This window comes from Anoplophora glabripennis, unplaced genomic scaffold (genome assembly GCF_000390285.2).
Source record: "Anoplophora glabripennis isolate ALB-LARVAE unplaced genomic scaffold, Agla_2.0 scaffold59, whole genome shotgun sequence".
Classification (NCBI taxonomy): domain Eukaryota; kingdom Metazoa; phylum Arthropoda; class Insecta; order Coleoptera; family Cerambycidae; genus Anoplophora; species Anoplophora glabripennis.
In genome coordinates this window covers 724,478-737,942 of record NW_019425991.1, presented here as the reverse complement: position 1 = coordinate 737,942, position 13,465 = coordinate 724,478, and the positions used below count along the sequence as shown (strand labels likewise).

The window sequence follows — 13,465 nt, the reverse complement described above, 5'->3', positions numbered from 1 at the left end:
TCTAACTTAATTTATAGATTTGGTTATACCAAAATGTTAAAATAATGCACTTTTAACATTAATTTTCTACACATTTTATATTTAAAAGTCCATTAATGAATTGCGTGGCAGCCTAACCTAACATTCCTAACCTTATTATCTGTTATCAGCTGATATATAAATCGAGGAATTGAACAACCTTTCCTGATGAAAATACATTTCAATGAAGAACAAGCATGACTTTAAGTAGAAGTACAAGCACATTGGTACTGAATTATTTTAATAGATCTATTTTTAATAGTTTAAACTCTAGCAAACATAACCTACACAACAGTGCACAAAATTCTCTCACCTTTAAGCGGTTTAACAGTAGCGTTTGTTGGAAATGTGGGAAGGAAAGGAAAAACTCTCAAGTATTCTGCGAGACGTGCAATGCAGTTCAAGCCCCCCTCGAAAAAGACAACTACTTCAAAGTATTCGGCTTAGAGGAAAATTTTGACATCGATCAGCAGTACCTGAAGAACAAATTTAGGAAATTGCAGAGTATGCTGCACCCGGACAAGTTCAGTAACAAGTAAGTAGAAGACAGCCATAAGTACATTCGTAACGTTTCGATGTGTGTAGAACCGACGAAGAGCAACACATCTCAGCGGAATATTCGTCACTCCTGAACAAGGCCTACAGCAGCCTGCATACTCCTCTGAAAAGAGCCGAACATTTACTTAATTTGAGAGGCGAACAAATAGGGGAAGAACAGGCAGTGGACGATCCCGCATTCTTGATGGAAATCATGGAATTGAACGAAGAGGTGAGGCTTAAGAAACGGGCTAAAAGTTGACGTAACTTTGGTATTTTTAGATGGAAAGTGCGGGTAACGATAAAGAGAAGTTGAAGGCGTTGAACACTAAGAATAAAATGGAGTTGGAGCGGATTTCTAAAGAAGTCGACGAGTGCTTCAGGAGAAACGATATTCGGGCGGCGAAGAAAACCGTCATCAAACTGAAGTACTTTAGTAGTCTAGGTAGTAGGATAAACGGGGTTTTGAGGGAGTTGGGGGAGACGGACTGATTCTGACGGAGGAAGAATTAGCAAAATAAATGTTTTTTGTAATTAGCGTTAGTCACATTTAATAAATAGTTGTTTTTTGAATTTACTAAATTATTAATAAAATAAAGAGGCCTAGGTGTGGTAATACAGCTACGTATAGTTTTAATGGTTGTGGATTAGTTATGTACCAATCTGCGTGAGGCAATCAGGAGAAAACGAGAAAAACACGAGAGACAACTCATCGGTGCATATCGCTGTGTAAAAATGGTAAATCTGTCCGTACATTCAGAAACACTGAATAAAATTAATTTAAACTTTTTCTGCTTCGACATGTACATTCACTGTTTTCTTTACAAATTGCTAAATGGTTAGGTAGACTATATCAGTCTATTGAACTGATATAATTCGTATACACTTTTTGTTACATTTTCCAATTTAACGAAGAAAATATTTAAAATAAGCAATTCGAGTGCAGAATCAATAAATCGCACCCCACCTGACATCTGAGAAGTGGCAAATGAAACGTACGAAGCATTATTACCGCAGAAATCAAAGGGTAAATATGAATATTGTTACGATAAATTTATGACACATGGTATAAAAAATATATCAGAGAATATCGTAACTACCTATATGAAAAAATTATCAATTGAAATTGAACCGTCAACCCTTTGGACAATTCAATGTTGAAAACGATTGTAAATATTAAAAACAACAGACATTTTCTATATATCGGTTGAGTAAGTTCTTTCCTGAAATTACAATCGACAAGCTAGAAATCTAAGAAATCCAAAATCTCGACATCTGAGGAAATAAAAATGTTTTTACTGAAGGTTCCAAATCGAGAATATATATTTGCAAAGGTAAATTGTTAGTATGTTTATTAAAATTTCAATGAATTTAGAAGTGAATAAAATAGATAAATTAAGTATTTCAAGAATTAGTCGTTAAAAGCGTTCATTAAATTGCTTTAAAATGCTGTTTCGTGTTGTTTAATTTTTGTTTTTGGTGGATTGTAAGAAAAATACACTGTACAACTCTAACGATTGTCCATATCGCACTCAACCGAATGAGAAATACTCGGCATTCTTTACTGTTGTAAAGGCGAGAAGGTTTTGCGCACCAAAAAACCATTGCACAAACGTTCTCTTTGGAAATGCAGGGTGGTTTTTTTAAATTCCTTCAAATTTCAGGCTACCCGAACGGCATAACTACTTTTTTAAGCGAATATTGCAAAATACACATCAAAGAATTAAAAAAAATTCCACAATTCTTAATTTTGTAATAATTATATCACGTAGGACATGAACTCGCTGGTCCTTCACCTTTTTATATATTTATTCTGGTTTGTGCTCGAAGAAAATTCTCCGGAAATAAATTCTCGAGCATTTTACGACTGCAATAAAAAAAATACGAAACAAATAAAAGTCACCCCTTTAGCAATCAATTTACTGTTTTTTTCTTTTTTTCTTATAAACACTACAAACTACCCAACAGAAACTTTACAAAATACTTCCTAAAGATCTTTCAGAATTACCTCGATTTAACGTACACAATCTGCCATATCGTATTCACAGAATAAACTAATTTAATGTACACTTCAACAATACATGTCGAAAAAATTATAAAAAAGCTCAACTCGCGTTTTTTGGTAACCTAAAATTATAGAAGCGACAGCGTTGTCTTCCACTTAAAAATAACTCAGATCATTGCCGAAACTAAACATAATTATTTACAGTAGAAAAAATTAAAGTACAACTTTACATCTAACCGTTTTTGTGGTCGTCGGTGGTGGGCGCCGCCCAAGTCACCCGTTCCTCGTAAAACTTGATGACCACCTGCGGACACTTCACGTTGGCCTGTTTCGCGGGTACCAAGTCAGCTTCGTCCGTCCCGACCCATTTCATGAGGAACATCAACTGACCGGGACTGTCGGTAGCACCGATTATCTTCTCGGGCTCCAGACCCCTGTCGAAACCGTGGATTTTCTTGTCTTCCTTGTTCCGTTTCATTCCCTTGGGATCGGGGGTGGCGCTGTCAGTTTTCCGCTTCTTGCTCCTCTCCTTGTCTTTCGCCGCCTTCTCGGCCTCGTAGGCTTTGATCAGGCTGGGGCAGTCGAGGTTCTCTTCGGGTTCCCACGTGTTATCTTTGTCGTCGTAGCTACAATGTGAAGTATAGGAACGGTGTTTACAGTGAGCGAGGGGCGACTTACCCAATCCACTTTAGAAGGTACTCTTTCACGCCGTGGTCGTTGATTCTGCTGTCTATGATCTTCTCCACGATGTACTCTTCGTTGCCCTCCTCGGGTTCAGGAGAGGACTTCTTGCTCTTGCTCATTATTTTCGAGATTCAAAGTAAATAACCTCCAAACGTCCGAGTTATGATAAGCTTATTGAAACCAGCGACTATGTTGAAACTATGCACTAACAGGTGCAGGAGGCACCGGTATTCTTTCCAGTTTAAATTAAGTTATGAAAATTTCTTTCAATCTTCAAAACGCCGGACGCTTTTTGCTAAACAAACATGGCGTTGACAAGTGCGCAAAGCGGGAACAAAACACCATCGGAAAGTTATTATTACGGACATAAGATGGCGCAGACTGACAAAACACAATCAAAAAGTTATTATTACGGACGTAAGATGGTGCAGGCTTACAAAAACACCATCAAAAAGTTATTAATATTGACGTAAGATGGCGCAGACTGAAGTTAATTGTTAATTGGCTAGACTTTATTAATTCCTAAATTCTCTGTTACCAACATTGAAATATGGGTTGAATCTTCAGAATATTTTTATTTTTACAGAATCTAATAAATATAATGTAATATGACACAAAAGAAAGAAAGTTAATTGTTATTTAAACTTTTATTATTTGATTCAAACTATTAATTCTCCGAACCCGTCAATGTATGAAATAATTTTGAAGTTTGTGTCAATAATCCAAAATTTGAATACAGACGACTTGGTTTTGATAGTGTTTTGGTATAAATAGCAGCTAAATATAAAAAATGTAGTTAATAAACGTATTTTAAATATTTGGAATAAGGGTAAGTATTTATATTAGCAAACTGGCAATTTTTCTAAATTTTTTCCTTGTTTTTCTGGGAAGAAACGTTTTTCTTCCAATACCCAATTTTCCCAGAAATTTGGAGCTTCTGGCGACACTGTAGACTGTCCTAGATTAAGCACTCCATTATTGTTAAAGTCCCAGTTAATAATTTACTACGAAACTTTTTAAAAATAACAATTCTTAAATTCTCTAAGCTCATTTCTTTAGATAACGAAATTGAAACCAAGAAGCCGCCAAAATAAACATATTTCCGTTGACGGGTCGTCCCAAACACATTATTTTTTTAAAAAGTCAGTTTATTTTAGTAAATATATACAGATTTTCATATTGACAGGGAAATGTTACCTAAGGGAGAATGAACCGGAACCGCTCTATCGCAGCGTTCTTAAAAAAAACTTATCACATAAACTTATCTGTAAATTACTGGAAGTGTACGTCTACTGTTAATTCTAACTACATGAGAATTTAAATAAAAAAAAGAAACATATCAGGCTCATCACAAACCTATATGTCTTATTCTAGAGTAATATTTTTAGTCGCCTCTCGAAAATGATGATTCGATTGTAAATTCGTTGTGTTTGATGATATCGGAAAAGTAAAATTCAATCAATTTCAATTCAATTCAATTTTCTCTACTAAAAGTTCATCCTTTTGGCTCCCTTAATATTTGAGACACTCATCAAACTTATATCCTTGTAATTCCGAAAAGGCGCTTGTAGTTTGCGAGACCTTGTAAAAATATACAGTGTGTTCATACGTAAAAAAACAGAGTTACCCCTAGAATGTGATGATCAATTGTTTTTCTTTTATAAAACAAATGAATTTTCGTCGAGTAAATCATACCCTGCTATTCCGATATCTCAAAAGACAACAAAGTTAGAGTCGAATGGAACATTATCTCGTGGCAACCCCATGTGTCGTTTTTATACGAATACATCTTGAAATGGATTTCTTAAGATGTAGAAGTTATTCCTAAAAAACTTTTAAATCATGATCCGCTCAAACCGAAAATTACAAGAGATTATTGTGTGCAAAGAATGAGATGTTTAATCATGCCTTTAATTTTTTAGAAAATAAAACTTAACCTAACTATTACAGTCCTGGATCGGCCTCTTTCTTAGACACATTGCTTAATGAACAAATAAGGAAAACAGAAAACTTTTCGACTCAATACAATTAATGGCAATTTTTCACTATTTCACGACCACCGACGCCTATCATATTTTTACAGGGTTCTTAGGGCTACAACTAGAAACATTATTCGGTGCCGGTCTTGTTCTCCTCGATGTTCGGAGACTGCCACTTGAGGTGCTCCTCATAGAACTTTATGACCACCTGCGGACACTTCACGTTGGCCTGTTTGGCAGGCACGAGGTCAGCCTCGTCCGTGCCCGTCCACTTTATGAGGAACATCAATTGGCCTAACGCAAAGCAGAATTAATTTAAGAACGATTACATGTCACCTATGGCACTTACCTGGACTGTCGGTGGCACCGATGATTTTCTCCGGCTCCAAGCCCCTGTCGAATCCAAGCGATTTCTTCTCGTCAGTCTTCCGCTTAGCTCCTTTGCCATCAGACTGCATGGTGAGCTTCCTTTTCCTCTCGGCTTCCTTTTTCTTAGTTCTCTCCTTCTCGAAGGCTTCGATAAGTCCCGGGCAATCCAGGTTCTCCTCTGGCTCCCAGGTGTTGTCCTTCTCATCGTACCCGATCCACTTCAGGAAGTATTCCTTGCCCCCTTTCTCGTTGGTGCGGCAGTCGATGATCTTTTCGACCACGTACTCCTCTGGGGCCGCTGGCTCGGTGGTGGGTACAGGGCTGTTCCTCTTGCTCATCTTCGAGAAGTTTTTGAACACTGGTGGTAGCTTTTGCCGGATTTTTTTAGGTTAAATAGGCTGGATCTCTGGGACTTCTGTATCAGTTTGGGTTTAATGATGCTGTATCAGGAGCAAAATAGCACAGTGGGAATGGCAAATCGGCACAAGTTTTTTGGAAACTCGATATGTAGCAGCCAAACAAAAAGACGCGATTAGTTTTTTACACAAACGGATGTTAGTTGTTGTAAAACAACCTCGTAGCGGCTTCTTTTACTAAAGTGAAGTTGGCGTGTAGTAGCTATAAGACACAAAATGCAACAGCATAGAATTGTGAATTTGTGAATTACACATCAAAAAATCAAGTAGATAAACGGATAAGCGTGAATTTACAAAAAAAAAAGTTACTTGGCTAAGGATAACAGAAAGAAAAAGCATAAATTGAATACTGTTACCATTAATAATTAATATTACAAGGTTGGCGATTGACAGTTGCTGCCATCTGTTATCCTCACATGGAAGCGAATATGAAATTGATACTTCTATCTTCTTTTCAGTAAAATAAATTTGACACCCTATTTGAAATGCAAGTATATTCACTGGAACAATTAAATTTTCATAATAATAGAAATCTAGAAGTCGTTGTAGCACAGATCACAGCAATATTTATTTAGAGGGTACTGCGCAGGCGCAACACTTACCGAATGATATGTGGATCCCAATCCCAGTGTTTCCTCTATGGTTGATCTGTAAGCTATGTCCATAGAATATATATTTATTTAGAGATATATTTTGTTTTGTGGTTACTGGTAGGCATGGGTAACACTGTAAATTTTCGTGTATTGACACAACAATACCGACACGGCTTGCTGTATCAACACAACGTGTCAGCACAATTGTGTCATGATACAGTAAACTGGATCGGATAGATTCAGAAGTGTTGCACTGTCTGCGTGTCTGCGCCGCGTTCAATCTCGTTATGACACGCCGGTTCCTTTACAAGTTCCCAATATAATTCTAATTAGTCCAATTTTTGTAATTTATTTTTGATTATTGTTTTATTTACGAAACCATAGCTATCAGTATTTTTTTAATGTTTCAGTTTTAGTTTTATGTTTTTTTAATTTTGCGGTATGATTTTTTTATCAAAGATATTTATTTTTACTCGTGTTTTATGTAAATATATAGATACTTTAAACGACTTGAGTTTTAATAATTAAAATACCTAGGTATATTTTGAGTATTAAATTGTTTTACTCACAAGTGTTATATACGTAATAAATAAGTTTTGGAAAAAATATTAAATCGGGGACTCTGTGGCCCCTTAACTCCCATAATCGCGCTTCCGCGGTGTCATAATGTAATCCCCATCCCATCGAGAATCAGGATGGTGACTCGTGACACCGTGCGCCGTTTAGTAACTCGCAATCCGCAATTTCTGCCATCTTGGGTGTTATTAAGTGTCATGGTGTCACGTGGGCTGTTTCAGCACCCATGACACCCAGAGAGGTGTCAACACAAAAGCGCCATTCAACACGGTGTTACCCATGACTAGTGATGGAAATAATCGAATGAATTAAATAATTGAGAGGTTACCGTTCGAATTAATTTTATAATCGAATGATCATTCGAATGATATATAATCGAAAGTTCACTTTGAAAATTTCCGGGCTATCCCAAATCATATGCGAAACATGTTGACGCTAGGTAAATGAATGACTGTCGCGGATTGGGGCATTTCTTCCATATTTCTTCGTTGCCAGTTGTGGTTCAGTAGCATGTGTTTAAAATGAGTAGTCGCCGCCTAAAGGGGTCCATTGTTTGGGATTTTTTTGAAAAAAAAAAAATTATAGAAAACATAATTTGGTATTATTTTCATTCATATGAATTTTTATCCCCGCTAAATAAAGCTCCCATGTAACACCCCCGCGATGCCACTCATAAAATTCCTGCATACCTTTTTTTCTTGTATGTCGGTGCGGTGATATTCGATTGTCTCATCTATCCTCTCGGCCGTCTTATCTCGAGATGTTGTAGCTCGTTAGAACGTTGGAACAATCGAAACATCTGCGCACTCGCTCGAGTAGCGCAGGTGTTAGTAACGCTGTGGCCACTGTCAATACTGTCATTCGTATCCGAATAATCGAATGATTCTATATGACCACTCGAGATATCTCGAGAGATTTTCATAATCGATATAATCGATAATTTTCATTCGAGTAGTCCCATCACTACCCATGACTAGTTACTGGTTCTTCTTGCTTAATGGTTATTGTCATCTGTCAGTTTGAATGCATTCGAGTTTGAAATTAAATTTACGTATTAAGAAAACATTTTCAATTCATCGTTTAACAGTGTGTTCCAAAATGTTTAAATGTTCAATTTCAAAAATCACCTCAGTAGAATACGGAAAACTTCCCCAGTTTAAGATAGTTTATGGTACAGCCGATACGAAGTATGGAAAAATTTTCATGGGGCTCAAAAACGACGCCGTTTGCTTCATATCATTCGTAGACGGCAATTACGACGGATTGTCCGACCTGAAAAAATCTTTCCCAAAGGCCGCTTTCACAGAAGACGATCAAGCTATTTTTACCAAATCTCAAACTCTGTTTGATGAGACCTCCACTGATGAAGTTAAGGTCCTTTTGAAAGGCACCGAATTCCAGACCAAAGTCTGGGAGGAGCTGGTCAATTTACCGAGAGGTTCGACCTGCAGTTACGAAGATCTCGCCAAGGCTATTGGCAATCCGAAGGCTGTCAGGGCAGTCGCCAATGCTGTGGCGAAGAATAATGTTTCTTACTTGGTGCCCTGCCACAGGGTTATTAGTAAGGGCGGTGGTTTAGGCAAGTACCATTGGGGTGCCGAGAGGAAATTGAAGATTTTGAAGGACGAAAATGCCGTTTAAACTGTTATAGCGTAGTATGTTTCTCATAATGTTAAGTACAAATTAAGTTTCGTTTTTGTAAGAATTTGTTTTTTTTTATTATAATATAAGGTATACCAAATATAATATTAAATATTGACTTTTTCGACCTTGATATTGAAAATTTCTATTAAATCTTGCCTCTATTTAACGTATTTAGTAACTAAGACTAATGATTCAGACGGGACCTACTAAATGATCTTTGACGTACTTCATATTTGATGTTAGTAAATTAGATGGGAAACATTAAACTACAGGGTATTACAAATTAGTAAGTCAAGCCGTTGACCACATATTATTTGGACTAAAATAATGGGACTTTTCATTTTGGAGCCTCATTTTCAAACTACAGGGTGTTAAAATAAAAATTTTAAAAACGATTTAGCTCCGGCTCCATGAAAATTGTCAAATAATTAAAGTGTACATCTAAGGGCTGTTTTGTCTTAACTTTTTCTTGAAATATAATTAAAATTAATGTAATGTACATTGTACATGACATATTGTAAGTTTGGTTGCTTAAGATTTGCAATCGCCAAGATCCTGTAACTTATACGTATTATTGTCAGCAGTGTAAGTTTGGTTGCCTAACATTTCTGTAGAGAAATTAAAAAATCTTGAAAACTGGTGGAGTTAGAGAAGAACTGAATCAAACTGAATGCAGTTTTGGATTAGTCAGAGTCGTTATTGTATACAGGAATTTTTTTGAGTTAAAACTTTTTGAGAAAATCAATGGTCTGTGAAATATGTCAAAAAAATTAAAGTGCTCATCTCAGGGTGGTATCGCATGCAACTGGGGTCGCTGAATACGCTGGGATAGTCGGTTTTTCTGCAAGTGACCTGTTAAGAACAAAAATCTTTATTACTTTCATACATAATAGAAGAATTACTTTAATACACAGATTACATACTGTAATATACAAATTTCTATTTATGGGGAAAGGAGGTGGCGCCATCTATACATTAAAAGTTCATTTAATTCACCAATGAATGTGAGCGTTGACTGAGAGAGAATATTTCAATCCATGATGTGAGCGTTGATTGAAATCGTTGGCTGAAGTTATTTCAATCAACGTTGAAATATTCTCTTTACTCTACGATTTGTCATTAACTGAATATTTCAATCAATGGATTGATTTAATTTATTAATTAAACTCTTAATAAATAGATGGCGCAAAATACAAATGTGCAAATGTGAGTGACAGCTGACAGCACTGACAGCGAATGTCAAATATATTGATAATAGTTTCAGTTTTTCCATTTACGATGTTTTAAGGTTTTATGTTTAGTACAGTAACAATACACAACACTGCTTAGAAAGATAGTAGATTATACGTAACAATAAGTTCAATTCTACTTCCAGGCGAGTTCTGATTAAAAAGTGAAGATAGTCCAGGTTTTTCAAGACCCCCAACTATGGCAGAAACACCGAGCTCACAACGGCTAACCAACGATGACTTCCGCAAACTCCTCATGACCCCGCGGGCGACCCCCTCACATACTCCGGCCCCCGTTGGATCGGTGAGGGAAGCCATGAACGACCCCAACTCCATGCCACCCCCGAAGATAGAAGACAAGTCGGAAGCTAGACGACGGAAGAAGAGCTACTATGCCAAACTCAAAAAACAAGAAGACAATAAAATGGCTGAGCTGGCCGAGAAGTACAGGGACCGTGCAAGTGAAAGAAGGTCCGGAGTTAACCCGGATTACCAAGCTGACGATCCCATCGCCACGGCTCAGGCCTACAGGGCCGTGGCCCCGGATTTGAAGTCCGGATATGACGCTGCAGAACGGAGGAGGCAGATGATTCAAGAGTCCAAGTTCTTGGGAGGTAACGTAGTTTATTGTTTGCTAAAACGATTGTAATGCTGTATTTATTCGGTGTAGGTGACATGGAGCATACTCACTTGGTGAAGGGTCTGGATTATGCCCTCCTGCAGAAGGTCAGGAGCGAGATACAGCAGATCGAGCAGGAACAGGAACAAGAACTGGAAAGGTTGGCCAATAAGAACTTGGAGGAAAAGGAGAAGGAAAAGAAGGACGCCCAAAAGAAAGAGGAAGAGGAAATGAAATTTAAAACAAAAATCGGCCGGTCGATTTACCACACGATAAACGCGTTGAAATCAAGGCATATCGAACGTGCCGAACTGTTCGTACCAGGGAGAATGGCATACGTCATCGATTTAGGTATTTATAAATGTATACATTTATTTTCACCGCTGTTTCACCTTTTTTTTTAGATGAAGAGGCGGAGACTGACATTCCCACAACTCTGATCCGCTCGGTGGCCGACGTACCCTCTTTCGAATTAACCACGACTTTGACCACCAACGACATCGTCATAAACAAGCTGACGCAGATCCTGAGCTACCTGCGGCAAGGTAACCGCAAGAACAAGAAGAACAAACGCGGCATGACGGACAACAACAAGGAATTCGACCTGATCGACGAGCAGGAGGGGAAGAAACCCGCGAAACGCTCCCACCACGCCGACGATTCCATATACGGGGACATCGGTGACTACGTGCCGTCAAGAAGTAGCAAACACAGGGATCGGGAGGGTAAGCGGCACACGTACTTCGACAAGCACGATCACGAGCCCGTGGACAACACCGGGCCGTCGTACCGCGTCAACAAGTCCGCCGAAATCCTTAATAAGCTGCAGCAGGAGCCCGAGGGGTACGCGGAATGCTATCCAGGTGAATTTTTGTTGTTTTTTTTAAATTTTGAATGTAATCGAATCGTTTGGTTTCAGGTTTAGAGGAAATGAACGACGCGATAGACGACAGCGACGACGAGGTGGATTACTCCAAGATGGACTTGGGCAATAAGAAGGGGCCCATCGGGCGCTGGGACTTTGACACCGCGGAGGAATACTCGGACTACATGAATCAGAAGGAGGCGCTGCCTAAGGCGGCGTTCCAGTACGGTCTGAAAATGGCCGACGGGAGGAGGTCGAGGAAGCACAAGGATAAGAACGAGAAGGCGCATCTGGACAGGGAGTGGCAGAAAATTCAGAATATCATCCAGAAGAAGAGATAAAGTGTTATTTTTCTCGTTTTTGTTTAATAATAGTTGCAGTAGGTGGATTTGGAATGTCTTGTATATTGGAAAAATAAAACTAAAGAAATTATTTATGTTGTTTTAAATATCCCAGTAATTCCCTTATGCACAGTCCCACCCATGTTACGGGAAAGAAAAAAAAATGGAAAAGATATACAAGGTGTCACGCTTAAATATGATACAAGCCTGCGTAACTTCTTTATTTTTTGGCCGATTTCAAAATTTTTTTAGGAATGTACGGTAAAGAAATCCCTTACTGTGATACTGCTGTTTTTTATTAATGCAATACAAGGCCAACTAGTGCTTGCCTAAAGATGTATCGAATTTGATGAAACTTGGTGATAAGACATTTTAAGAGATGCTGAATGAGAATAATCTGTTTTTTGGAAAAAAAATGCTAATACCAATTAGCTGTTTTGACGTGAAAAAACGCGTCCTAGTTGGCCGTGTATTGCTTTCATAAAAACAGCAGCATTACAGTTACAGTTTTTTTTTATTGTACATTCTAAAAATTTTTTTTTTTAAATCGTCCAAAAAATAAAGAAGCTACAGGCTTGTACCACTTTTAAGCGCGACACCCTGTATTTCCAGAACTAATTGAGTTCATTTTAAAGATTATGAGGATTGTTTTTGTTATCAAAAGGAATTAATTTTTAATATGATTTTTTTTTCATCTAAACCTCTTTCGAAGTTACAAGCAAATGTTCTTCGAAAAATAAAAATAAAAAGTTGCATTAGATGTGTCCGTCAAGTACTACATGAAAATAAGTCGACAAATACCAATTGTTTCGATTAGTTGACACTTCAATTGATATTTAAGTTGGTATTGCATATCTAAATATTTAAAAACTATATAGATCTTCAATATATTTTACAATAAATATGAGTAAGTAGAAAAATATATTTATTTACATTTTAATTTGGAAAAGGAAATATGAAAAATCACATTGCTTGTTAAGTCGATCAAGGATTCTATGGAAATAAGTTGAAAAGTCTCATGTGTCAAACATTAGTTGTCACTTCAAATGCCAAATGTTTGTTGTATTAAGGTGATGCATATAGCATATTCAAAATGCTTGAAAACTTCATGGAACTTTAATATATTTTACAATAAATGCCACACATGGGAAATTTGACATGTTGATTTATTCGTATTTTAATTTGGAAAAATATATAGTGGCATTAAATGTAAATTGGTCAAGTATTCCATGAAAATAAGTTGACAAATCCCAATAGTTTTGAAACTAGTTGTCACTTTAAGTAAAATAAATACATAAGTTGGCAATACGTATTCATATATTTGAAATTTGATATTTCATTGTTATACGGGGTGTCCCGAAAAGACCTTTACAACGCCACACCAGATACAGTGCAACTTAAAATAAGTCGATTTAGCTAAACTTACCTTGGTTCAAAGTTGCTTTGTTCGGAAATCTTTCAGATTACACTCTGACATCCCACTAAACACGAAACGTAAATGAAACGTTGCAAATGAGATGTTTTACTAAACAATTGAAACACTAACTAGAAACGTTTCTGTTTCATTACAGAAATATAGCACTTGAAAAC

General features: G+C 37.2%; 4 protein-coding genes across 4 annotated transcripts; 3 read left to right on the top strand and 1 right to left on the bottom strand.

Annotated features, from left to right (window-relative positions):
* Nucleotides 1-84: 84 nt before the first annotated feature.
* LOC108906586 (co-chaperone protein HscB homolog) lies at nucleotides 85-1,128 on the top strand. Its single transcript, XM_018709893.1, has 3 exons — nucleotides 85-553; nucleotides 604-787; nucleotides 838-1,128. Exons 1-3 carry the CDS (start codon nucleotides 216-218, stop codon nucleotides 1,045-1,047), a joined length of 732 nt encoding a protein of 243 aa, XP_018565409.1. The 5' UTR covers nucleotides 85-215; the 3' UTR covers nucleotides 1,048-1,128.
* A 1,333-nt stretch (nucleotides 1,129-2,461) lies between these two features.
* On the bottom strand, nucleotides 2,462-6,170 carry LOC108906318 (chromobox protein homolog 3-like). Its single transcript, XM_018709546.1, has 4 exons — nucleotides 5,573-6,170; nucleotides 5,356-5,517; nucleotides 3,239-3,365; nucleotides 2,462-3,186 (listed from the first exon to the last, which is right to left on the bottom strand). The coding sequence occupies exons 1-4, from the start codon at nucleotides 5,928-5,930 to the stop codon at nucleotides 2,793-2,795; spliced, it is 1,041 nt and encodes a 346-aa protein (XP_018565062.1). The 5' UTR covers nucleotides 5,931-6,170; the 3' UTR covers nucleotides 2,462-2,792.
* A 1,977-nt stretch (nucleotides 6,171-8,147) lies between these two features.
* On the top strand, nucleotides 8,148-8,923 carry LOC108906549 (bifunctional transcriptional activator/DNA repair enzyme Ada). The gene has a single exon (XM_018709858.1). It carries the CDS (start codon nucleotides 8,201-8,203, stop codon nucleotides 8,816-8,818), a length of 618 nt encoding a protein of 205 aa, XP_018565374.1. The 5' UTR covers nucleotides 8,148-8,200; the 3' UTR covers nucleotides 8,819-8,923.
* Nucleotides 8,924-10,045: 1,122 nt separating this feature from the next.
* Nucleotides 10,046-11,966, top strand: LOC108906453 (protein Red). Its single transcript, XM_018709707.1, has 4 exons — nucleotides 10,046-10,664; nucleotides 10,721-11,020; nucleotides 11,074-11,532; nucleotides 11,589-11,966. The coding sequence occupies exons 1-4, from the start codon at nucleotides 10,250-10,252 to the stop codon at nucleotides 11,873-11,875; spliced, it is 1,461 nt and encodes a 486-aa protein (XP_018565223.1). The 5' UTR covers nucleotides 10,046-10,249; the 3' UTR covers nucleotides 11,876-11,966.
* The last annotated feature ends 1,499 nt before the right edge of the window (nucleotides 11,967-13,465 follow it).